Here is a 27,890-nt window from a genome sequence, read left to right on the forward strand (position 1 = left end):
AGTGGTACAGACTGTGAGCCCACAGTGGACAAGGCCCTCCCTGTGGCTTGGAAAGCAGGCCCCCCCATTAGAGGAATGGGAGCCCAGAACAGAGATAGACTCCCACAGAACCATGGTCCCACCCCACACTGAGGAAGCCACCTCTGAAGCCAAAGCTGGAGTTGAGCTCACATGTGCAGATGCCCCAAAAAGTATGGATGGCTCCAACAGCACTGGAGTGGATCCACACTCCCCAAAACTGACAGTGAAGCTTTGACTCAGAGAGATCTCCAGATCCGACAGAACCGAAGAGCTCAAGGTAGTCACCAGTGCCAGAGATGTAGATCTAACTGGCACCAACACAGTCGAAACCGGGACTGTGGGAGCCAGGAACTCTGAAGGCTCAATTGGAGTCAGAGGAGGAATAAAAACAGGTGAAGAGACTGTTAAGGTTCCAGAGCCAGGGAGGCTAGGAAACAATGGAGTAGCTAATCCCCTCTCTGGCAGGAGTTGGTCCTTTAGCCTCAAGACATCAGACTCTATGAGGCTCTTGGTGGAATGGACTGAACAAACCAGTGGAGAACGGGGCTTCTCCAAGAATGGGCTTGGAAGTTGGTCTGAAAAGGGATCTATGGATGGGGAATATCATGTTCGAGGCCTGTGTAAAAGAAAACTCCTTTGGTTCTGAAGCAAATGGAACTGAGGACTGAAGAGGCACCAAAGTCATTATGTCCAAAATAGTCATTGGTGCCGAAGCTGGCACTGATGGCACTAAAGATTCAGCCAATTTCCCTTTTGGATGCAAAAAACTAAGGGAACCTAGGAAGTTTTGATCAGCTTAGCAGGTGGTGCTGACAAAACTTTCAACACCGAATGGTTCCTCTTCGTAGATCCTTCATGTTTACTAGAAGAGGATGAAGAAGAAGTGGAGCTAATGTTAGTTTTGGACTTAGTAGAAGCAGATGTGGGCTCATCAAAATCAGATTTTATAAGGCCCTTTAACATGAGCTTATTTTTTCTTTCCATAATGGCCCAGTGACTGAAAACGTGACAGATAGCACAGTCTTCTTGAAGATGCACTCGGCCCAAGCAGTAGACACATAGACAGTGTCCATCAAAATTTGGCAATTTTATATCACACTTCTAGCATCTTTTGAAGCCAAAAGCCACTTCCTCTGCCATAGCCAAAGGCGCGCACACACACACGCACACATATTAGAGAGAAGGCAAGGGGAGATAAGCTTAAGTTTTTTTTTTAAGTAAGGTAGAATGAAACATACCAACAATGGTATGGAAAGTTTACTGTAATCATAAAAAGAAAGTTAGAGAGAAAAAAGTGCCAACAATGGTACTGAATGTTTACCGTAAAGGTAAATGGAGAAAGTGAAAGAAAGAAAGAGGGACTACCAACAATGGTATTTGAAACAAAAACACTAAGAGTGTTATGGAAGGAGCCTGGAGGAGCTGGGTAAGTGAAATAAAGCTATAGATAACTAATAAAAGGTTTTCACAGAAAGAACACTTACAGTTTTAGATGAAAGGAGTTCGCTTGAGAGCTGACAGGAAAAATGCATCTGGCACTAAAAGCGGCAAAACGAGATCTGAGTTAATCCTGAGAGGAGCATTATGGGTAAAGCTAAGCTTGAGTTTTTGGAAGGCACAAGCTGGAATAACAGCCAAGAAGTCAGTTCCGAGATACAGAACCAAACCCAAAGTCAAGGATTAAATGAAGGCTGAAAACATCAGATATACTGTTTAACTCTATTTCAAGTGAGCTTTACAAAAATATTAACAAATACTTGAAAACTAATAAGAATGTCACTCACATTAACAACCTGCTTGATAGTTGAAAACATTTGTTTCTTTTAAAAAATCATCTCTGATTGTAGAAGTTTTAAACTGTCTACATTTGCAATAAATGCACATGCACTTTTATCATTATATTTATATGTATGCATGTACATATTCTAAAATAACTTAAATTTAAAACATTGTCATTGTCATCAGTGCTGTTGCCATGATGTGTTGACACACGTGTGTATATGTGCTTCTCTATACATTTCAGTATGTTTATCTCTTTTTGTAATAGCAAACAGCTGCTTTATATAGCTGTTCCATTATAAAAGGAAATTAGTTTCGTATATATCAGTGGTGGCAACTGAACCTGATTCTCCCATAAAAGTACTGCCCCATATACCGCACTGCTGACCTGTCACTTCCTGTAAATGACCTAGTTCTAACATAAAAAATAAAAACCTTATTTTACCTTAGTTTACCTTACTGTTTGTACTCATGCCCGTGATTTTTTTAAAGAAATATCTAATGACTAAGATGCAATTACAGTTCTAAAATAATGAAATGTTCAGTTTATTCTCACTACAGAAAAGCAGTGGTCTTTTGTGACTGTCCAGAACATAGGCAAAGCATGGTAATTTGTCAAAGATGCATTAGGAAGAAAATTCATGAACAAAGGTTCATGATTTATGTATGAATTACATTAGACATCTGATACCCATTGGCTGGTAAGTAACAACTGTCTTCTATGGGAATCCAAATTCCCATTTGAAGAAAAGATTCACAAGACATCTGTTGTTCAATTGATTTCAGGATGGCTTTGTAAACAGACGTATTTGCAAATTATGGAGTTTTTGCCTTACTGTTGAATGTGCACTCTTTGCTTCTTGTTATTCATATGCCTGTGGGAAGTGCAAATCATCAAAAAATATCTCAAATGCAGACCACTATTAAATTCACTATCCTTATTGTGGATCTGCCTGATCATATGAATTTATGAAACTGCATTATTTTGTGACTTCTCTAGGGAAATACCCATCAGTACAGGAACTGTAATGTAAGAAATATGTAAATTAACTGGAAATTAAGAAATGCTTTCGGTTAGAACATACATTTAGATTGTGTGTCATTTTGTTTTATTATTTAAAAGTCAGAAAACTACACAGATGAAATCAGAGGAATTCCTGAGAGAAAACCTTCAAAGAACAACAAGCAGAGTTAAACTAGTAAGAGCCATAGCTTGCATTTTTTTTGTCAAAGAATGTAGATAAAGTTAATAAAGGGAGCCAGAAAAAGTGAGAAGTCTGATTAACAATAAAGAAAAAAATAGTATCAGAACAGACTAATAGCATGCACATGAAAATAAATAAGCCATTATAATGCACATGCAAATAGAAATGTCATTAAAATTTTAGGTATTGTTTCTTGAGGAGTCAGCCAGAAGGATAAAGCAGGACTTTTGCTAACTCACTTATTAAGGAATGGGAGGGTCTACTATTCTGGGCTATACATTCATGTTGAAAACTGGGAACTCCAGTCCTGTAGTATATGCATTTGTCATGATGTTTGAACATTGGTTTGGTGAGGTAGTAGGTATATTATAACAGCATGGCACTGTACTAGACTGCACTGATCTCCTCTCCAGCCACTCCCTGGATGCTTACACAGAGGGGGTTCTTGACTTGCTGGACCCCAGTCCATAGAGGGTAAGCTGGATATGTGCTAGGGTGACAATACAGAAAATTAGAATGGGGATCCAAGACACAGCTAATGGCAAATGGCTGTAAGGTGAAGGAAAAAACTCCTAGCATTCAGTCTTTTTAGATAGACAGTACCTGGTTCATAGTGGATTATTGAGGTATCTAAATTAATACTGAGTGTGACGTCCTAATATCCCACTGGACTGCCAATAAGAAATGTGACGTCCCCCACTTAAAACCCAGATAAGTAATTAAGGAGCCTCAATCCTTACCACTAACTCCAGTGTGAGTGTGTCATGGAAAACACCACAACACAGAGCACACAAGAGTAAATTTCCACAATTTCCCTTAAGAGCAGAACAGGAACATGCACTATTTTCTTGGTACTGGACTATATACCTCTGCCCACCCCAAATGTAATCCCTTATTATACACTTCAGGGCAATGTATTCCAATTTAAGACCTCTGACTCACTCACACTCAAAATAAATTCAAATCACACACACTCAAAACACTTATACGAAGCCTGACACAAATTTTCAGCTGTGTCCCCTCCTCAATACAAATGGTAACGCTAACACCAGAGTCAGACAGGTCTACACATCCTTCAAAGGGTGATCTATTATTAAAAATTAAATAAATGATAGCTATGACCATCAGAGGTAACCTTTGTCTGGTATACAAGGCCATTTCAGACCCAGCCTTGATGGAGCTGCTACATATCTGTAAGACAAATTCCACTCACACAACCCACACGCAAGGCCTTAACCTGGTCTGTGACATTAATAGAACTTATTGGTGGGATAGATTTGTGTCCCAAAGACTCCCCCGTATGTGGAATAGACTCCCTTTCCATGTCAAGCAGAGTACCTCTCTAGTCCTTTTTAAGAGGAACCTGGACTACTGGATGGGAAAATATACCCCTGGGATCTCACCTGTGCCCCTGCTGGACAGGGGAAACAGATGCTGACTTTGAGGGAACATGGGCAAAATTCTTGGTTAGGCTTATAAGGGCCTCCAGGCCAATAGCCTAGTATCACCCTATGAGCCTATGAATGTATGAACCAGAAGTAGCCAGGCAATCAAGGTGACCTGGGTAGTATCAAACAGGTATAAACACTCTGTAATCCCTAAAACATATACTGATTGTCCAGCCACAATGTACAGTAATGAGTAATAAGTAAAATGATTACAAGAATGTAAATGAATAACTTTCAATAAACATCAGAATTCAATCACCAGAAATGTAAAATTAAACTGTAGGATAGAAGGCCATCATCTCAGGAAAACTCTATCTGAAAAACTAAACTTTCCTAATCTAACTAGAGAATACTGCCCCTGATCTAATCTAAAACATAACAGCAAGGTAAAGGCAGGCTTACAGTTTTGGTGAGTCCTTCTTCTGGGCATCACTGCACAGCACTGTCACTGGCTGCAACTCTTCACTAACTGCTCAGCAACTGACTTCAACAGTCTCTTTTATATTCCAGGTTATCAGTCTCTACTGCCTTATTTTAAAAATAAGAGCTGTTTGAAAAAGTTATTTTACCTCTCAATCAGCTGTTCAAATAACCACCTAGCAACCAGGAATGTTCTAATGACACCATCTACTTTTCAGCTGATTCTCCATAAACAGTTTGTACTTTACAATCTCCCTCACAAACATGTGTAATTATAAATGCATCAAAGCACTGACAGATTCTTTAAATATTTTGTGTAAGCAGTGAGATACACAACATTTTAAAAACTTATTTACATTTTCACAATTAGACATGCTGAAATATAATACAAGTTAATCTGATAATATACACAAATCTCCTGCCAGACATGCTAACACAGATGACAGTGTTTTCATTTTCTTCACATTTATTCCCCCTTATGACTCAAGCACAATTTTCAAGTGACCCTTGAAAACCGATGCTTGAGAAAAATGAGTCTCCCTGGGAATATTAACCCATTCCTCTCCTTGACAATCCATCCGCATTGGCATTATTAACCCCACTGCGATAACATACGGTCATATCATATGCTTGCAATCCTAGACGCCACCTCAGTAACTTGGCATTTTGCTTACTGACACTATTAAGCCATGTTAAAGGGTTATGATCTGTGAGTACAGTGAATTTTCTCCCACAAAGATAGGGCTGCAGTTTTTGCAATGCCCACGCTATGGCTGAACACTCTTTCTCCACTACTGCATAACACTCTTCTTAGGGTTGGAGTCTGTGGGTCAGATATACCACTGGGTGCTCTTCTCCTTCTGCAGAAACCTGGCTAAGTACAGCCCCCACCCCATAATTTGAAGCATCTACCTGTACAATAAAATATTTACTGTAAACTGGGCTGGCTAACACAGGGGGTCCTCCCAAAATTTCCTTACGTTTTTGGAATGCCTGTTCACAATCTGTAGTTCACACTACCTTGTCTGGTTTATTCTTCCTATTTAGGTCAGTAAAGGGTGCAACTATGGTATGTAATTGGGCACAAATTTCCTATAGTACCCCACTGTCTGTAGAAATGCTTTCACATGTTTCTTAGTAGCAGGAAATTGCCACTCTTGAATAGTTTCCACCTTGACAGGTTCTGGCCTAATTTCACCACTTCCCACTCTATGTCCTAAGTAAGTGACTTCTGCCATACCCACTTGACACTTACTAGGTTTAATGGTTAATCCTGCCATACTTAATGCATCCAAGACCTCTTTCGCATGTTATTCTGCAAATGCCTGTAGCATAGTCTTCAATGTAGAGTTTAACCTCTCCACAATGCCATTAGTCTGGGGATGGTAGGGAGTGGTCTGTAGATGTTTCACCCCTCAACACTTCCACAGACAAGTCAGCAGGTATGACATGAAGTTGTACCTCAGGGAGTCAGTATTTTCCATGGAAAACCTACTCTGTTGAATATTTCTAGAAAAGCATTTGCCACCTTCTCTGCCTCAATAGACGACAGAGCCATTGCCTCCTGATATCTGGTAGCATAGTCTACTACCACCAAGATGTATTTCTTTCCTGTAGAACTTGGAGTACACGGGGGTCCCACACTATCCAGGGCCACTCTCTGAAATGGCTCGTTGATAACAGGCAAAGGCATTAATAGAGCCTTAGTCTTGTCCCCTGCTTTACCAACTTTTTGGCACTGTTCACAAGTCCTACAATATTCTACCACATCCCCTTGTAAACCTGGGCCAATAGAAATTTTGCATAATACGTCTCTTAGTATGTCTTTATGCCCATATGACCTGAGAAAGGAATGTCATGTTCTATGGCTAAGACTGGCAGATGGTAAGCTCAAGGAAATACCAACTGCTGTATTACTTCACCTTATAGCTCACCTCCAGGAGTCCACTCTCTATACAACAAACCTTTGTTCCAGTATACAAACTTCCCACTTCCTTGAGCCTTAGGTGCCTCCTTAGCCATTTCCCTCAAGCTTTGTAATGTCAGATCCATAAGTTAAGCCTGGCTCAACTCTACCTTTGTGACCTTCCCCAACCCCCTTCCACAGGAAGCCTAGTCATTTCTGACAGCTGTGCCTTGCTGTCATTCTGGGTACCACCACTCACCTCCATCCTCACAGACACCGTGCCCAAGGAAACATCAGTACCCACCTGCAGCTGTGTCTCACACTCATACTTACAGCTACCAGATAGCACCTTCTCTGAAACAGCCACCATGCTAGTCCCAGCTTCAAGTATGAGATCTTTCCGGGTCTCTCCCAGACTACCAGACTTACATGCATTTCTCCAAGCCTGGCTGTGTTTCACTGCGTGGACACAAGGTACTGCATCATCAAAGTCATTCCCTATCAGGACATCTGCAGGAATATCCTTAAACACACCTAACTGCTTGCTTCCTCTTCCACCCTCCCAGTCAAGATGAACCCTAGGCAAAGGTATTTGGAACAGAGTCTCTCCCAACATTTTAACTGGAATGGACTGCCCAAGCATGTACTGCTCTTCTTTAACCACTGTAGACCTCACAATGGTTATATCAGAAGCAGTGTCCCTCTTAGCAGTTACCTGTTTACCATCTGTTAAGATAGGATATAAATGCTGGTGATAATTAGGCACCCCAGTTGTTTCTAAACAACTTACCACTGGCAGTTTGTCTTCCACATTTACTGGCTCCCTCACCTGCTGTTTCTTATCTTGCCTCAATGGACATTTGGCTGCTATGTGTCCCCTCTGGTTACACTTGAAACATCTAGTCCCCAGCCGTGCACTTGGATTAGTAGTTCCCCCTTTATTGGTATACTCTGTTGAAGTGGTTTAGACTGCATCCCATGGGTTCCCTTATGTAAATGTGCAGCACTGGGTGTCCATTTCTTGTACAGTGGTACTCTGCTTGCCAAGTAGAGATCCCCTTTTCTCTCCAACTCCTCTGCAGAGTTATACTCATGGTATGCTAACCAGATTCTCATGTCATCAGGCAAAATACTGAGGGCTTATTCCCTCACCAAGAGGTCTGCCAATCCCTCAAAAGTGGTGATCTGACACCCACTCACCTATCTGTGAAAGTAAGTATTTTAAGTCAGCAATATAATCATGTACATTTTCATCTGCCTTGCTTCTATGTTCACAAAACTTTTTTTCTATATGCCTCATGTTTAAATTTGAAACAGTCAAGCAAGAAACATTTAAATTTGCCATAATTCAAACAATCTACATAATTTAACTTTGCTACAGCCTGAACATATTTACCATGGAGTAAGGGAGTCAGAAGCCGAACCCAGAGCTTACTGTCAACATCATATTGTCTAAATATCCTCTCAAAGATATGAATAAAACTATCAAAGTCATGCCCATCCCTGTACTGAGGAAAAAGTTTACTGACGTTTATAGATTCTGGTATTTGGTTATTTCCTTCCCCATTATCTCCATGACTCTCTCAAAGGGTTTGAATCTCCATTTCATGCCAGCACTGTCTCTCATTGTCCTCAGCTTCTAAATGCCTCAGTCTCTCTTTAGTCTCCAGCTTTTGGGTCTTCAATTCAAGACATTCATGTTGGCACTGTTTCTCCTCAGCCTCCAGTTGTTTAGCTTCCAGGCACAGTCTCTCTCTAACTCCAGATGGATTCTCAGGTCCTCCAAAGAAAAAGTGGACTGTCCCATCTTGGCAAGCTGCACATCATCAACACCAAACTGGATATCCCCCAAATGGCTGGTCTGAGCTGTGGCTGCAACCAAGGCTGAAATAATTGCTTCTTTGCTAAGGTCGGCATGCACCAATCCACTTGCTTCACACTCCTTAGCCAACTGGATCTTTGTCAGCTTACTAAAATCTTCTGTTGACATCCTTGCTTGCGATCTCTGACTATCTAACTAAAAAATACATGAAATTGTGGTGGACTGAAATTCTGAATGTTCACCTTGTGGCTAGCAAGAGTGCACACCTTAATGTCAACTACCCACAGGCTACTAGAATCCAATTAAAAATCCACGAAGCTGCCACCAATTAAATGTGACATCCGGCTAATATCTCAGCAGACTGCCACTAAGACATGTGACGTCTCCCACTCAAAATCCAAGTTAGTAATTAAAGGAGCCTCAGTCCTCACAACTGACTCCATTGTGGGAGCATCATGATAAACACAAGAGCACAGAACACACAAGAGTAAAATTCCACAATTTCCCTTAAGAGCATGACAGGAATATGCTCTATTTCCCTGATACTGGACTATGTACCTCTGTCCACCCCAAATGTAATCCCTTATACACTTCAAAGCAATCTGTTCCAGTTTAAGATCTCTGACTCACTCACACTCAAAATAAATTCAAATCTCACACACTCAAACACTTATAGGAAGCCTGACACAGATTTCCAGCTGTGTCCCCTCCCCAATACAAATGGTAATGCTGCCACCAGAGTCAGACAGGTCTAGAAACCCTTCAAAGGGTGATCAGTTATTAAAAATTAAATATCAAAATAACATAGCTATAACCAGAAGCAGCCAGGCATTCGAGGTGACCTTGGAAGTATCAAACAGGTATAAACACTCTCTACTCTCTAAAGAACACACTGATTGCTCAGCCATAATGTAAAGTAATGAAAAACATTTAATAATAAGTAAAATGATTACAAGAATGTAAATCTATAACTTTCAATAAACATCAGAATTCAATCACCAGAAATGTAAAATTAAATTGTAGGACAGAAGTCCATCATCTTAGAAAAACTCTGAAAAAAAACGTAACTTTCCTAATCTAACCAGAGAATACTGTCCCTGATCTAATCTAAAACATAACAGCAAGGCAAAGGCAGGCTTACAGTTTTGGTGAGTCCTTCTTCTTGGGTATCACTGCACAGCACTCTAACTGACCGCAACTCTTCACTAACTGCTCAGCAACTGACTTCAGCAGTCTCTTTTATATTTCAAGTTAACAGTCTCAACTGTCCTATTTTAAAAATAACAGTCAGCTGTTTGAAAACATTCTTTTAGCTGTCAATCAGCTGTTCAAATAGTGACCTAACAAACAGGAACATTCTGATGACATACCTACTGTTCAGCTGATTCTCCATAAACAGTTTGTACTTTAGAATCCCCTCACAAACGTGCAATTAGAAATGTATCAAAACACTGACAGATTCTTTAAACATTTTGTATAAGCAGGGAGATGCTCAACATTTTAAAAACTTATTTACATTTTCACAATTAAACATGCTGGCATACAATGCAAGTTAATCTTTGAATATACACAAATCTCCTGCCAGACATGCTAACACAGATTACAGTGTTTTCATTTTCTTCACAATGAGGTTAAGCATTTTTCTCCACAGCATTAGTGGAAATGTATTAGGTATGCAACAAACATTGTTAGAAACTGAAGGCACTTATAAAGAAGCGTGAAAATGTTAGCAAGATACTTCTAGCCACAAATAAGTACTTCATATGAAGTGTTTGAGTTAAGAAAGTATACACAAAAAATAAAAAATTGATAGGTACTATACAATCCTTATGCCTCTGACAAGGAACTATAATTTTACAAAAACTGGGTCAGATAACAAAACATAAATTATCCAGGTTTGCAAGGTGCTGTTTGTAGTTTGACACTTTCCACAAGTGTTCTATTTGATAACTAGTAAAACATTTATAAAGATATCAAAATTGTTGTTTTGCTATTTTGTGTGAAATTAAGAATAAAGGTGTCACTGAAGTTTTAGTGATGGAAGGGACGTTTTATAGAAGCTGAGCATTTCAAAGCAGAACTAGAGCAAGCATCAGAACTGAGTCAGCATGATACTCATCCTTCACTGCCGAGAGAAGTTAAAAAGGTGTTAAAGAAATTTAGCAATGTGGCCAACAGCCTGGAAGCAACAAATATTGAGATATGGAATTTGCGAGAAATGTTTTATCTTTATATGAAAAGAATGTGAGTTTCTGCTATTCAGGATGATGAATACCTGCATGTGCCCTTCTCAGTATGGAGAACATCGATGTCTGTGCTGTGACAGAAACCTGGTTCAAGGCTCCTGAGAGCACCCCAGCGCTATCAGGTTTTACCTCATATCATGCGTTCCGGCCCCAAAATCCGGACAATACCAAGAAAGGAGGGGGGTATCCATATTCATCAAGGACACCCACACCTCAAGACTGGTGGCAACGCACGATGCATCGGAGACCATCCAGGTGCAATTAACCATAGGCAAGACTGCTCTGCAAATTGTAGCATGTTACAGGCCACCCTCACAAACTCAGGAACCTCACATGGCCTTCCTGAAAACACTAGAGGGGATAAATGTATCACCAAACACCATCATACTAGGTGACTTCAATTACCCTAATATAGACTGGGATCACTACTCAAGCCCAAACACCCTAGCCCAAAAGTTCCTGGAATTCATAAACTCAAATGCCATGGAACAACTAGTCACCATCCCACAAGAGGAGATAACATACTTGATCTCATCATCACGAACATGGGAGCACAATGTTCAACACCGGAGGTGTACCCTCACTGGTGAGATCAGACCACAAACTAATCTCGTTGGAGGTCCTCATCCCACTCCGACCTGAATTAAACAAGACCCCAGTTAAGGACTTCTCAAAAGCCGACTTCACACTTCTAAAGACTAGTGTGGTCTCCTTTAAGGCTCCCGAGCGGCGGAAAACAGTACTCAAGCCGCTGAATCACTTATAAATGCCTTCTACCAGCACCTGCAGGACTGCATGGATAAGGCAATCCCAAGCAAAACAAAGACTCTTTGTACCAAAGGCAAGCGTCCAGTCTGGTGGACCCCAGCCATAAACAAACTCTACAACAAAGGAGGAAGCTACTACAAGATAGAGCAAAATCCTTAAAGGTAAGACACCCTTGATCACTATAAGTAAAAACTAAGAGCTCTCATAAAATCATCCAAAGCAAATTTCGAGAGAAAAATAGCTAAAGACTCAAAAGACAATCATAAGGCCTTCTTTAGCTATGTTAGAAACCTGGGAGGAAACTCCCAGATATGCTCAGAGCTAGTTCAAAATGATGTGAAGATTACTGATCCTACAGACATTGCCAACATACTGGCTGACAGGTTCAGTGCAAACTTCTCCCCTCCCCAAAAGGAGATATCTATACCAAACGATTGCAGCCCCCAAACATCTCCAGCGCCCAAGTGAGAACTGCTCTCTCCAAAGCAAAAAACACAGCATCCATGGGACCTGATGGTGTCCCCGGCTGTGTGCTCCATGAACTCAATGAGGAATTAAACCCACAGCTAGGACAGCTGTTTAATCATAGTCTTACCTCTGGATACGTACCCAGGGAGTGGCGCACTGCAACTGTGGTACCACTTCACAAAGGCGGTGCCTCCACCGACCCTGGAAATTACCGGCCCATTAGCTTGACAAGCCTTATCTGCAAAGCCATGGAGAGGATCATAATGGACCTCATAAATAAAGACATAGAGAATTTGCAGACTTTGGATCCAACCCAGTTTGGCTTTGTCAAAGGCAGATCATGCCTTTTAAACTTGGTTGACTTTTTCGAAACAGTCACCAAAGCCATTGATGAGGGAAAGGCAGTCCATACAGCCTACCTCGATCTGGCTAAGGCCTTCGATACAATACCCCACTCGGGTATCATTGAAAAACTCATCAGCTTAAATGTCAACCTATACATCACAAGATGGGTTGCAAACTGGCTGAGTGACAGAACCCACAGGGTCAGAGTTGCTGGCGCCATGTCAGACTCAAAGCCTGTCACAAGTGGTGTCCCACAGGGCTCAGTCCTGGGCCCACTCTTGTTTGGCATCTACTTTTCTGAAGTACAAGCAAACACAGGAGGGTTATGGCTGACAAAGTTTGCAGATGACTGCAAACTGGGCGCCATAGTAGAAAACACATCTGACACAGATATCCTTCAGAAGGGTCTCACAGAAGCGGATAACTGGTGCCAGAGCCACGGCCTAAAGTTAAATGCCAAAAAATGCATAGTCATACCCTTCGGGAAAAACAAGGTTACCCCTAGCTACCAAATAGGTGGCAATCCACTGAGCACAGAAGAAGTTATCAGGGACCTGGGGACCCAGGTTGATAGTAGTCTGTCATTCGACACCCATGTAGCTAAAGTAGTTAGGAAGACCTTCTACATTGCCCACCTTATCATGAAGGGATTCTCATCTAGATCAAGGGAGGTCATAGTCTCCCTTTACTCATCACTCATCAGACCAATGATTGAGTACAATGCCCCATTCGAATGTATCTGACCCGACACTTGCAGCAGCTGGAGAGGCCACAAAAGTTCCTCACCAAAAGGATAAAGGGTCTCAAAATCTGTCCTATGCTGCCCGACTGAAAGAACTCCAGCTCTATTCAGTCGCCACGCTTGCTCAGAGGTGACCTTTGCCTAACATACAAGGCCATGTCAAACCCAGATTTGATGAATATGCTTCACCTCAAAAATCTAGATCCATCAGAGCCACAAGGCGGAGACTTAAACCTTGACACGGCTATTAATAGGACGTGCTGGAGGGATAGATTCATCACCCAAAGACTCCCTATGCTGTGGAACAAAATCCCAGTACATGTGAGGCAGAGCACCTCGCTGGCCTTGTTCAAGAGAAATCTTGACCAATGGATGGGAGATCGCAGATATACCCCAGGGATTACCTCAGTGTCACTGCTCGACAGAGGCACAGCAAAATAATGGGTATAGTTCCCCATACTAAAGGGGTGGCGTAAGCCACAAAACGATGGGCTAGGCTTGTAAATGCCCTCGGGCAGATAGCCTAGTATGAACCTATGAACCTATGAACCAATATGTGATAGCAGAGCTGTTTAGGCAGCAAGTGGCATAGATTCAGGAAAAAGCAACAGACACAGGTAAATGACAAATTAAGCTGCAACACTCTGGACTGGAAGACAAGGCACAAACACATAATTTAAGATTATATGTTGTTTTAGAATGTTAAGAAAATACGATTTATTAGACTGTGTGAAAGTTCAAATGGAATAATGGACTGGCTTTGCTATACACTATTTGAACATTGTATCACCAAGGCATTTACCATTATGTGAAATAAAGGCAGGTATGAAAAACCAGAACAACACTGGCCACTGAGTTTTTAACTTGTTATGAGGGTAAATTAGTAGAAATTGTGGCAACCATGTAGAAAATGGTCTGTGGCTTGTTATTGTTAGACAGAACTATTCAGAAGTGACTTTAAATGAACATGCCCCCTTTATGGATGCAATAAGGGAGTGTAATCATCAAACTTTCAGCCAGAGTGATGCTATTGAAATAGGAACAGAAGGATAATTACATTACTAAATCGAGAAGCATTGAAACAGTGAGAGAAATAGAAGGTGAGTCAGAGGAAAGGTCAAATTCAGCTGAGAACTTTGAAAGAGTTATGCCTGGCACAAGGTCATTGTATAGACAGAAGGGCTTGATGTGAAGTTGGAACTCAAGGGGACAGATGAACCTTTAAAGTGTGATATGTCAAACAGGACTATTCAGTAAAATGATGAGTGCTGTCAATGTTCCAGGCTGGGTCAAACAATGGCACAGTATTTTTTTTCTTTATTCACCAATGGAGAAGATTTTTGTTTTGTTTTTTTTTTGGGGGGGGTTTGACTTCCTATTCCAGTTTGAGCAAGGTAAGATTTCCATGGTTGGGGTTTAGCCAGCGTAGATTATAACATTGCTAGATGGAATAAAGGACTATATTGATTGCAAGTACTCCCTAAAAGAAGCTGTTAGCTTGTTTTGTTTACCCTTTATTTTGAATAGGCATTGGCTTCTTTCCATTTTGTACAGGGGGCTGGGGATGTAGGCTACAATAGCACTTGCTAAAGTTTAACCACATGTGTAGAAGCATATTGTGGTGTATGGCAAGATGATGGTCACTGTTGATGTGACACCCCAACCCCATGTGCAAAAATTGGTAAAAGGGGGTTGTTGATGGATGGATGGATGGATGGATGGATGGATGGATGGATGGATGGATGGATGGATGGATGGATAAATGGATGGAAACTAAAATATTGAGTCCAGATGAAAACTGCATACCAGAACAACAGAATATTTTGAAAACAGTGAATGCAAGAGGGACCTATGTGTCAATGATTAAAACTGTTATCTTTTTTTTTTTTTTTGTATGAGGAGTGATATATTAATTAGAGATATGGTAAAGGGTGTGTTTAAATGTTTCCAAAAAGGAAATATTTATTTGTCTACTTATATCTTGAATGCAAGTTATGCTAATCATCATCTTTGTTCGGTTGTTCCCGTTAGGGGTCGCCACAGCGGATCACTTGTTTCCATTTCTTCCTGTCGTCTGCATCTTGCTCTGTCACACCAGCCATCTGCATGCCCTCTCTCACCACATCCATAAACCTCATCTTAGGCCTTCCTCTTTTCCTGTTACCCTGTAGCTTCATCCTTAGCATCTTTTTCCCAATATACTCAGCATCCCTCCTCAGCACATGTCCAAACCAACGTAATCTTGCCTCTCTGGCTTTGTCTCCAAACCTTCCAACCTGGGCTGACCCTCCAATATATTTATTCCTAATCCTGTCCACCCTTGTCACACCCAGTGCAAATCTTAACATTTTTAACTCTGCCACATCCAGCTCAAACTCCTGCCTTTTTGTCAATGCCATTGTCTCCAACCCATATAACATAGCTGGTCTCACTACCCTATTGTAGACCTTCCCTTTCACTCTTACAGGTACTCGTCTGTCACAAATCACTCCTGACACTCTTCTCCACCCACTCCATCCTGCCTGTACTCTCTTCTTCACCTCTCTTCCACACTCACCATTACTCTGAACTATTGACCCCAAGTATTTAAACTCATCCACCTTCGCCACCTCTACTCCTTGCATCCTCACCATCCTCTATCCTCCCTCTCATTCACACACATATATTCTGTCTTAGTCCTGCTGACCTTCATTCCTCTTCTCTCTAGAGCATATCTCCATCTCCAGGGTCATCTCCACCTGTTACCTACTCTCACTACAGATCACAATATCATCTGCAAACATCATAGTCCACGGGGACTCCTGTCTGATCCCGTCTGTCAACCTGTCCATCACCATTGCAAATAAGAAAGGGCTCAGAGCTGATCCTTGATGTAACCCCACCTCCACCTTAAACGCATTTGTCACTCCCACCGCAGACCTCACCGCTGTCACACTACCCTCGTACATATCCTGTACCACTCTTACATACTTCTCTGACACTCCTGACTTCCTCATACAATACCACAACTCCTCTCTAGGCACCCTGTCATATGCTTTCTCTAAGTCTACAAAAACACAATGCAACTCCTTCTGACATTCTCTGTACTTCTCCATCAACACACTCAGAGCAAACATCACATCCATAGTGCTCTTTCCTGGCATGAAACCATACTGCTGATCACTAATCATCACGTCCCTTCTTAACCTAGCTTCCACTACTCTTTCCCATAACTTCATGCTGTGACTGATCACTTTAATCCCTCTGTAGTTACTACAGATCTGCACATCACCCTTATTCTTAAAAATTGGTACCAAAACACTTTTTCTCCATTCCTCAGGCATCCTCTCACTTTCCAAGACTTCATTAAACAATCTGGTTAAAAACTCCACTGCCATTTCACCTAAACACCTCCATGCTTCCACAGGTATGTCATCTGGGCCAACAGCCTTTCCATTCTTCATTCTCTTCATAGCTATCCTTACTTCCTCCTTGCTAATCTATTGCACTTCATGATTCACTATCCCTACATCATCCAACCTTCTCTCTCTCATTCTCTTCATTCATCAACCCCTCAAAGTATTCTTTCCATCTCCTCAACACACTCTCCTCGCTTGTGAGTATGTTTCCCTCATTATCCTTTATCACCTTTACCTGCTACACATATTTTCTAGCTCGGTCCCTCTGTCTAGCCAATTGGTACAGGTCCTTTTCTCCCTCCTTAGTGTCCAACCTTTCATACAACTCTTCATATGCCTTATCCTTAGCCTTCACCACCTCTCTCTTTGCCATGCATCTCATCTCCTTATAATCCTGTCTACTTTCTTCATCTCTCTGACAATCCCACTTCTTCTTTGCCAACCTCTTTGTCTGTATACTCTCCTGTACTTCCTTATTCCACCACCATGTCTCCTTATCGTCCTTCCTCTGTCCAGATGTGATACCAAGTACCTTTCTAGTCGTCTCCCTTACTAGCTCTGCTGTAGTTACTCAGCTATTTTGTAACTCTTCGCTGCCACCCAGTGCCTGTCTTAACTCATCCCTGAACTCCACCTCACAATTACCCTTTTTCAGTTTCCACCATTTGATCCTTGGTGCTGCCCTCACACTCCTCCTCCTCTTCTTGATCACCAACGTCATCCTACAAACCACCATCCTATGCTGCCTAACTACACTTTCTCCGGTCACCACTTTACAGTCTCCAATCTCCTTCAAACTGGCCCTCCTACATAAGATATAATCCACCTGTGTGCATCTTCTTCCACTCTTGTATGCCACCCTATGCTCCTCCCTCTTGTTAAAATATGTATTCACCACAGCCATGTCCATCCTTTTCGCAAAATCCACTACCATCTGACCTTCTGCATTCCTTTGTTTAACACCATACCTACCCATCACTTCCTCATCCCCTCTGTTCCCTTCATCAACATGCCCATTGAAATCTGCTCCAATCACCACTCTCTCACCCTTGGGTACAGTCATCACCACTTCATCCAATTCACTCCAAAAATGTTCTTTCTCGTTCATTGCACACCCAACTTGCGGAGCATATGCACTAACAACATTCATCACTACACAATTAATTTCCAGCTTCATAAACATCACTCTATCTGACACTCTTTTCACCTGCAAAACACTCTTAGCATACTGTTCCTTCAGAATAACTTCTACGCAATTTCTCCTCCCATCCACACCATGATATAACAATTTGAACCCACCTCTGAGACACCTAGCCTTACTCCCCTTCCATCTGGTCTCTTGCACACACAATATACCAACCTTCCTTCTGTCCATCATATCAGATAGCTCTCTCCCTATACCAGTCATACTGCCAACATTCAAAGTTCCGACCCTCACTACCACAGTCCTAGCCTTTCTCCTCTTTTCCTGTCTTTGGCCATGCCTTCCCTCTCTTCTCCTCCTTCGGCCAACAGTAGCCCAATTTCCACCAGCACCCTGTTGGCTAACAGTACTGGTGGCGGTCGTTGTTAACCCAGGCCTCGACCGATCCCGTATGGAAATATTTACTGGTGTCTGCATGAAATGATTTGGTGAAGTTTTACGCTGGATGCCCTTCTTGATGCAACCCTCCCCATTTATCCAGGCTTGGGACCGGCACAAAGAAATGCACTGGCTTGTGCATCCCCAGTGGCTGGATTAATGCAAGTTATGCTAATACTTAATGAAATTTAACTTGATGTGTGTGAATGTATGACACTATATGGAAAATTAAAATATTGAGCCAGTGGTGAAACTGAAATGCAAATTAAAAATCGATTTATATTTCTCTGATTAGTATTGTTATCTCATTTGAAGAAGGGGTGACAAGTGCTAGTTTATTGGGTTATTATAATTAATCAAGATTAATGTTTTTAAGCATGTAATATGTGTTTCAATCTTCCAGTAATGATAATGTTTGAATGCCTTACATGCATTTGGTAATATAATATAATGCAATATATTTAGGTTAAACCATTAAATATATGGTGTTGAAAGTATGAATATATGTAAAATAATTTAAATAAAGGCTTGCCATTGTAAGTTGCAAGTGGGGTCTTGTATAATGGGTAGAAGTTAAATAAGTATTAAGGCTTGCTGATGTGTTAAGTAACTACATCTGGACCCTAATAATATGTGTATTAGTTTCATCTGTTCACCATAGACAATGTAGAATGTAGATAATGCTTACTGTGTATGAACAATAGAATGTAAATTTAAACTGGACAATACTAATCAGTGATAATGTAGAATACTGAGGGGTGAAACATGAAGCACAGAGTGCGGAATAAAGGACATTGCAGCTAAATTGAACTATATGCTTCTACAGTTGGAAAGTTTGGCCCTTCCATTGTTGTGCAAATGTGTGGAAAGATAAAATTGGATTTTAAAAGGTGGAAAATGAGATATATTTTCAGTGGTACTTATTGTGATTTATGAATCAAGTATGTTTATGAAAAAGTATAAACACAGGGCACCATTGTTCCTTCACTCCTGTTAGGACAGTTCTGAGTGGATTATTGGATGGGCATAGTGACCTGGTGAGAAAGAAGAGTGATTACAGGGAAGAGCATCCTGGAAAGGCAAGCAATGGGAGCACAGAGGATGTTGTCTTATATAAATGAAAGCCATTGCAGTTAATACTATGTAGTTATCCACCTTTCATTTTTGTTTCAGGGGATAAAGAAATGATGCATGTTAGTTTATAGTTCAATGTATAATAATACAAAAATAGTTGAGAACAGGCCAGAATATCTCTAAATGGATATTGTTAATTTGCTCTGAGAATAAGAAAGAAAGATTAGACTATGGCTGGTTACAAGTGTCAAGGATCTCATGATCTCTATTACCATTCTCATTATGTGGGAATGAATGGACTCAAGTTGACTTGGGGAGGCTTAATGGTCAATAGCCATGGGTGCAAAAGAGAATATAGAAGTAAAATAAACACCTTAATTAAACAGTGTAATCTTTAGGTCATGATCTCTTCAACAAAAGACATTCTGTTTTCCCTTCAACAAAAATACTTTCTGTTTATCAGTACACATGGCCACATAAGTTAGAAATCTCACTATAAATCAGTTTTATAGATGTAAGCTAATATAGGGATAACTCACATTGTGTCAGGACCATGAGGAAGAGAAAGAGAGAGAATTGGTAGGTAGCAAAAGTCAAAAGTAATGTGCAAACAGGCATGGGAGTGTTACAACCAAAACTGAGCTTCAGCAGTGAAATACACAGATTAAACTTTCATTGTAAATAAGGCCACTAAGTCTGGCCATTTTCATTTCTATTTTCTTGTGCTGTACAGTGGATTACTAACGTGTTGTTTATTACTCATGTCTGCACTTCTCCAAGCCCAGACTATTAACAAACTATCTTTTGTAACCCTAATCCATAGAACATCAGTCTATCTTACTTAGAAGCGTACTCAGTAGATTCAACATGCTTGCTGAAGTTAGTTATAAATGGGCATGCCTTTTTTTCTAAACTGGTACAAACATACTGATAATGTGAATAAAAAAAGATAATCATGGCTTCAGTCATGTTTTTATAAATAACATCTCTAGCACTTTGCAAAGCATTAACACCAGAATTGGTCATTACTGTCACTTGTGAATGCATGTATTGTATGTGTGATGTGATATGGAAGAAAGACCTAGCAGCCTACAACCTCCATGGATAGTAGTGACTCTCCACAGGGTCTCTCAAGAAGATGAATGTGACACATAAGAGAGCAAGCTGCACATTTCTTTAAACTGTTTTATTCAAGCACTTAGGTGTTGTTCATTCATTTGAAATCACATGATGAAATTGGAAATGGTTTATGTTTTCTGAAAAAGTCTTGGAATATATTAAAGGGAAAAAAGAGCCTAAAACTTAATGTTCTATGTTTTGAGTGCTTTTGTTTTATGGTTTATGTTAAAACATGTTCAGATTCACAGGGCTCATCTCTAGTTTTATTTTGTTTCATCGTTCTGTTTTTGACTTGATTCTAGTAAGAGTTATGTGGCAGTATATCATTCACCGGTGTCTGTTTTAATGGAGGTAGTATACCAGAAAGAGCTTAATTTTGTGGGATCTATTGATCAGTAGACTAAACTTACATTTACATCAAATGCTTTACAGAGAGTATGGCTTCTGTCAGTTGTCTTTCATTGTTGTCTCTGTTTAACATGACAGTCTAGAGGTGGAAAACAACCTAACATGATAGTCTAGAGGTGGAAAACAACCTAAACCACTCTGTAAAAGAGGGAAACTGCCATGCAGCAACTTACTCAGTCCCCATTGCTCTTCAGAAATGAAAGTATCAGGTGCCTTAAGCTCCATTGTTGCCAAGCTGCCCAATGTGCTTCAGAAAGAAAGAGAAATAATTCCTGTTCGAATGAGAAAAAAATGCTATTATGTGACATCATTTAGTTATCCAATAATTGGTAAAAGATTCCATAAGGTAGGTAGCTATGTAGGAAAGTGAAATAGTCATGTGGGCAGGGGTGAGAACAAGTTAATTGAACAGAAAAGGCTGTTACTTAAGTAAATGTTCAGGTACAGAATTCACCATTGTTACATTATAGCTGCTGTTTATCTATTATCTGATATATGCAAACCCATATCAGCAAGATGCTTAAGTGAAATATATTAAAAATGATAACAATGTTATTAGTTGATATTAAGTACTGAAGAACAGAGTGTAACAGCATATTTTATTATGCTAATATATTTTGTTGACTACTTATGATTATACAGGCAAATTCTCAAACAAATAAGATACATACATAAAAATGACATTGAAATCTTAAATGGTATTAGGTTTACAGATGCGTGTAGAATTACAAAAAAGACACAATGCATTTCTGCATATTTTAAGAAAGACAGGATTCATTCATCATTCGTTTCTAAATTGCATGCTCTCCTAAGGTTTGTAATGGTACTAAACTAAGCAGAGCAGACCAGACTTCCCTAACCCTAACAGCAGTCTCCAACTCATCCTATGGAATCCTGAAACATTTTTTGGGCAAGCTGACAGATTCAATCCCTCCAGTGTATGCTGAGGATGACCTAGGGTTTAGTGGACTATGTCTGGGACATCTCTCATGAGAGGTGCTCAAGGGACACCTTCACAAGGTGCCCAAACAATCCCAGTTCACTCTTATCAACATGAAGCAGTAGCAACTGCATTCCAAGTTCCTCCCAAACTGTCAGGCTCCTAATTCTATTGTGGACAGTGAGTCCAGTTACCATGCAAAGGAAGCACATTTCCACTGTTTTCATTTGCAGTTTCTTCCTTTAAATCATTACCTAATGTTTATAAGCATAGGCGAAGATGCAGACAGAGAATGACAAGTGATGTGAAAACTTTGCCCACTGACTCAGTTCTTGCCCTTTGACTCTGTTCACTAGCATAGTGGTGCACAACACTTACAGTATTGCTGCTGCTATATCCATTAGCTAGTCAATCTCCTGATCTACTCTCTCCTCACTTATTATCAAGATTCCAAGATATTTAAACTCCTGCACTAGAGTCACCCCACCTGCAGACAACAATCCATTCTTTTCTGTGAGATAACCACAGTGAATGATTTATATAGATAATGATTTTTAACCCAGCTACTTCACTCTCATCAGAAAATTACTCCAGAGCTGAAAGACATTTGAAGTTGACACTTTAGCCCAAAAATACAGCTTCACAGCCCTCATATCCACAGTCTGCATGCTCTCCAAACAGTGGCTACACCTTAATATCTTGTCCATAAACATCACAAAAAGGACTGAATACAAGACACACCACTGGCAAAGCCCTATGCTTTTATGCCATACAGAATGTGTTTGATTTAATGCTGACAATATCGACACAACTCTTAGTCCCTCAAATGCAGACACTGAGTGGCATGAAGTTGCTGTGGGACTTTGTACTTTTGTGGTGCTTTCTACAGGACATTTCCTTTGCCAAGTCAACAAAACAAGAATGCCAGTAACTACTAATAAATAATGTTTAAATGCATTGACTACATAACTGATAAAAGGATCAGTATGAGTTTTGCAAATAAAAGTACTTAAATGTATGAAAAAACCATGTATGGTAATTTAAACACATAATAAGTTCATAGGTTCATAGGTAAGTACTAGGCTATCTGCCCGAGGGCATCTATAAGCCTAGCCAGAATGTGTTGGCTTTCGCTGCCCACTTAGATTAGTTCCCTGTGCTTCTGTCCAGCAGAGCCACTAGTTCCCTGTGCCTCTGTCCAGCAGAGCCACTGCAGTGATCCCTGGGGTAAATTTTTTGTTTCCCATCCGCTCGTCAAGGTTTCTCTTGAAGAGTGTTAGTGAGGGGCTCTGCCTAATGTAGATTGGAATCCTGTTCCAAAGCATGGGGAGTCTGTGGGACAGGAATCTATCCCTCCAGCATGTCCTATTTATCATTGTGGTGCGGTTTAGATCCCTAGAGCGTGTGGCTCTCAGGGATTTGTTTTTTTTTTTAGGTGGAGCATGTCCATCAATTCTGGGTTGGACATGGCCTTGTATGTCAGGCAGAGATCACCTCTGAGTAAGCAGTATGCAACCAAGTACAGCTGGAGGTTCTTCAGTCGGGCTGCATAGGCCATCTGTTTGAGGCCAGTAATCCTCTTGGTGAGGTACTTCTGTGGTCTTTCCAGCTGTTGCAGGTGTCTTGTAAGGTACATACCAAATGGGGCGTTGTACTCTATGATGGGTCTGATGAGTGATGAGTAGAGGAGCACAGTAACCTCATTTGTTCTAGATGCGGACCTTTTTGTAATTATATGGGCTACATAGAAGGATTTTCTAACCACCTTGGCAATATGATTATCAAAGGAGGGATTACTATCTACTTGGGTCCCCAGATCCCTTATTACATTTTCTGTATTTAGGGGATTACCATGTATGTGGTAGTTCACGGGTACTTTGTTTTTTCCAAAGGAAATGACTATGCACTTTTTGGCATTTAGCTTGAGGCCATGATTTTGACACCAGGTATTCGTCTCAGTGAGACCCTTTTGGAGGATGTCTGCATCAGCCGAGGAGTCAGTTATGGCCCCCAGTTTGCAGTCGTCTGCGAACTTGGTCAGCCATAGTCTTCCTGTGTGTGCTTGTACCTCTGAGAAGTATATGCCGAACAGGAGGGTTCCCAGGACTGAGCCCTGGGGGATGCCACTTGTAACCGGTTTAGAGTTGGACATACAGCCTGCAACTCTCACCATGTGGGTTCTATCCATGAGCCAATTGCCAACCCATCTTGTGATATAGGGAGTTTATGTTCATGCTGGTGAACTTGTCTATAATGCCAGAATGGGGAATGGTATGGAAAGCCTTTGCGAGGTCTAGGTAGGCTGTGTGGACCTCTTTTCCCTTGTCTAAAGCCTTGGTAACTATCTCAAAGAAGTCCACCAGGTTTAGGAGGCATGAACTGCCCTTAACAAAGCCAAACTGGGTAGGGTTCAATGTTTGGAGGTTCCCAATGTCTCTGTTAATGAGTTCCATGATAATGTGCTCCATAGCCTTGCAGACCAGGCTAGTCAGGCTTATAGGGCAATAGTTCCCAGAGTCTGTTGTGGCTCCACCTTTGTGGAGCGGGATAACTGTTGCTGTGTGCCACTCTATGGGTACGTAGCCTGTAGAGAGGCTGAGTTTGAACAGTGTGTTTAGGTGAGGGATTAGTTCATTTTGGAGCTCGTGTAAGACACAGCCTGGGACACAGTCTGGTCCCATTCAAGCTGTGTTTTTGGCTTTGGATAAGGCTGTTTTAACCTGCATGTCAGTGACTGCCAGGGCTCTACATTCTTCTGGTATGGTTATGGGCCCTTTAGGGGGTGAAGTTTGCACTTAACCTGTCTGCCAGAATGTTGGCAATATCAGTCGGTTCAGTGTATTTTGTGCCATTCTGCACTAACTCAGAGCAGATCTGAGAGTTTCCACTTAGGTTCTTGACATAGCTGAAGAACGCTTTGTATCTTTGGAGTCCTTGGCAATTTTTCTTTCGAAGCTAGCCTTGGATGATTTTATGAGGGATCATAGTTTGATCAGGGATGTCTTTCCTTCTTGGGATTTTACTCTTTTCTGTACTAGTTTCCTCCTTCTATTGTATAGCTTGTTTATGGCAGGGGTCCAACAGACTGGTTTCCTTTTCTTGGAGGAGTGAGTCTTGGTTTTGCTTGGGATAGCACGATCCATGCATTCTTGCAAGTGCTCATAGAGTGCCTTTGTAAGGAATTCAGCAGCTTGAACAACGTTGTCCTTTAGCATGGGGGGCTGTTAACCTTTCCACCTCAGTCTTGAGTAATGTGAAGTTTGCTTTTGAAAAGTTTTTCACGGTGGTTTCCTTGATTGGGAGTGGGGGCGGAATGTGGATATCCAGAGTGATTAATCTATGGTCTGATCTAACCAGCGAGGGGTTGTGGAACACTGGTCGCCCATGTTGGTGATGACCAGATCCAATATGTTGTCACCTCTGGTGGGGGCGTTGACCAGTTGATCCAGGGCGTTTGAGTTTATAAATTATAAGAAGTGTTGGGCAAGAGAGTTAGTACTTGAGTAGCTCTCCCAGTTAATGTTTGCATAATTGAAATCACCCAATATTAAGGTGTTTGGTAGGACCTTCATATTTTTCATTGTCTCCAGAAACGCAAAATGGAGATCCTGGATCATGGTGGGTGATCTGTAGCAAGCTACAATTTGAATTACAGTTTTTCCCATTGTTAGTTGCACATGGATGATCTCTGAGGCATCATGCTACGCCACTAACCTGGAGGTGTGGGTATCCTTGATGAATATGGATACAACCCTGCCTTTTGTGTTTCGGTCTAGGTTCTGTGGCCGAAAAGTATGGTATGAGTTATAGCGTGATAGTGCTGGGGTGCTCTCTGGAGCCTTAAACCAGGTTTCTGTTACTGCACAGATATTGATGTTCTCCATACTGAGGAGTGCCTCGAGTGCATGCATTTTGAGGTTTAGACTTCTGGCGTTGAGTAGCATTACCCTCAGTTTTTGGTTACTTGTGCTATTTACGGTGGTGGGTTTGTCTTTTGAGCCTTGCCTAAAAAAGGCACTATGGGGGCAGCAAAAGCCTTGGCCAGTATTCAAAAGCCTAAGGGTAACAGGTGCAAGCCATCTCTTGTGAAGCAACATGGCTTGTCGAGCATGTCATCCCAGGCAGACAGATACTGGATCCCCTTTGAATGACACCAGAAACTTAGCCAATTGTTGAAATTGATCATTTTTTCTTTATACTGTGGCATCATTCTTGGTGAGGGCAGGATGCTACTCAGGGTCAGGGTCATACCAGCCTGGGCTATATGATCAGAGAGCTCTTCCATGTCTCTTTTCATGTAGTCCAGGGAGGTACATCTCAGGTCATTCATACCAACATGGACAATGACAGTCGTATTTGTACTTGTTCTGGAGTGACCTGAGTGCTTGTGTTATGTGGCGGATCCTAGCGCCTGACAGGCAGCTAACTGCAACCTTCTCCTTGTCCAGCCTAGTTAGTGGGACATCAGTGTTGCTGACTACAGAGTCGCCTATTACTAGTGTGTTGGGTATGTTATTTTGCCTTAAGGGCTGTGATTGCGTGGCACACTGACTATGTGAAGTATGTGTTTCATGGTTTGTGATGGGGTGTGGAGGTTGCTTGGATGTCTGCTTTGGAGGTCTCTGTTGCTTTTGCAGATTTTTATTTAGAGCCTCCAAGTATGTTTTCGTGTATTTATGTGTGTTATTTGCCGGTGTTGGTTTAATAGGTCTATGTGAGACTGGTGGTGTGTTGCAAGTATTTCCCTTCTCCTCTTGACTGTCAGTTCCAGTCTTGGGTTGAGAGAGCTTTGCTTCCAGTTTGGCTGTATAATTGCATCTCTCACATATATTAGTCTTTGGTGGTAGGAGGAGAGGGTTGTCTGTGTACATGAGGCAGATGTAACATTGCCTCAAAATGCCCAGATTCACCAGTTGGACTGGAGAGTACACCTGAAATTGCCCTTTGGACATGCCTGAATAGGTAAAGTGAGCTGTTGTACTGACTGGCTGGTAGGGATGAATAGAGAGCCTTGTCCTTCTGGACAGTATAGTGCTAGGGTTAATTAGTGCTTGCTATGAGTTTTGAGCAAGTGCTGGGCTGTGAAATGAATGATATGAGTGCTTAAGTTGAACGTTTGTCTAGTTCCAAGGGAAAAATTGAAGAACAGACTTCATGGAGCCAGGAATAGTTTAACCCTAGCTAATCGGTGCTGCCCGGCACGCAAAACCACGCAAATGCTTTTGTTATAGCAGGGAAATGAAAGAGTTAGAAATTAGCCCACAATGGCCAATAAACTACTAACTTCTGGGCTGAACCCACTCCTCCAGGGACAGATAGGCTGCTCAAAGCTCCCCTCTCTCACAGGTAAACAGAGAAACTTCCTTCTATCCAAGTAAGGTATGGGCAACACAGAAACTTGTAACACAGCCCTGAATTCAGGAATAACCTGAAAACTGGACTATACTAGTTCAGAAAGGCGGGAAACAAGTATTTGTTTGGGGGGGGTTATTTTTTTTCAGAAAATAAAGCAGATACAATCAAAAAAACACTACATAAAGCAAAGAAAATTATATCTGATGCTGATTTATGTTAATTGTTTATCATTGCTGCAACTTTGCATTTTATGATTATAAAGGAACAATTGAAAATGAGAACATTTAGTATCATTTGCATTTATTTGCCTCGGGAAAACTCTGTAGCAAAAGATTAGAAATGAAATGTGAATTTTTGTAATGCTGCTTGCAAATAATCAAGAAAACAAGTAAGACATAGAATAGTTACCAAGCAAATACAGATAAATGTTGTATATATATTTCTTTGCATACTAAAATTATCTACTTACAGGTGCTGATGTCCAAATTATATGGACCAGAGAGCAAATTCTCTTTCACATCCCATTCTTCGGGTGAGCACCATATCTGCTTCCAGTCCAACTCCACAAACATTATAGCTATCGGAGGCAGTAAGCTGGTAAGTTATCTTTGTACTTCTGTTTATTCTAGTGATGTATATCAATGAATGCCTATAAATGTTAGTTTTATGTAATTAAACAAGTAAAAAAAGGGTTATGAGTTCAAAAATCTTATCCTAACAGTCTCACAAAAGCAGACGGTATGTTGACTGTAAGACCAACTGCCCTGCAAGGCAGCACATGCTCATCCCTGGTTATGCTCTTGTTTTGTGGTCACATTCTAGAAGGGTATTACACATGTCTATG

General features: G+C 41.1%; 1 protein-coding gene across 1 annotated transcript in view; it reads left to right on the plus strand.

Annotated features, from left to right (window-relative positions):
* Positions 1-27,890, plus strand: part of LOC122794749 (transmembrane emp24 domain-containing protein 11-like) — a 214,640-nt gene that overhangs the window by 91,059 nt on the left and 95,691 nt on the right. The window contains exon 3 of the mRNA XM_044063385.1: positions 27,518-27,643. Within this exon, the coding sequence (XP_043919320.1) occupies positions 27,518-27,643 (126 nt within the window). The remainder of the gene's footprint in view (positions 1-27,517; positions 27,644-27,890) is intronic.

This window comes from Protopterus annectens, chromosome 2.part1 (assembly GCF_019279795.1).
Source record: "Protopterus annectens isolate FY-2018-M chromosome 2.part1, PAN1.0, whole genome shotgun sequence".
NCBI classification, from domain to species: Eukaryota; Metazoa; Chordata; order Ceratodontiformes; family Protopteridae; genus Protopterus; species Protopterus annectens.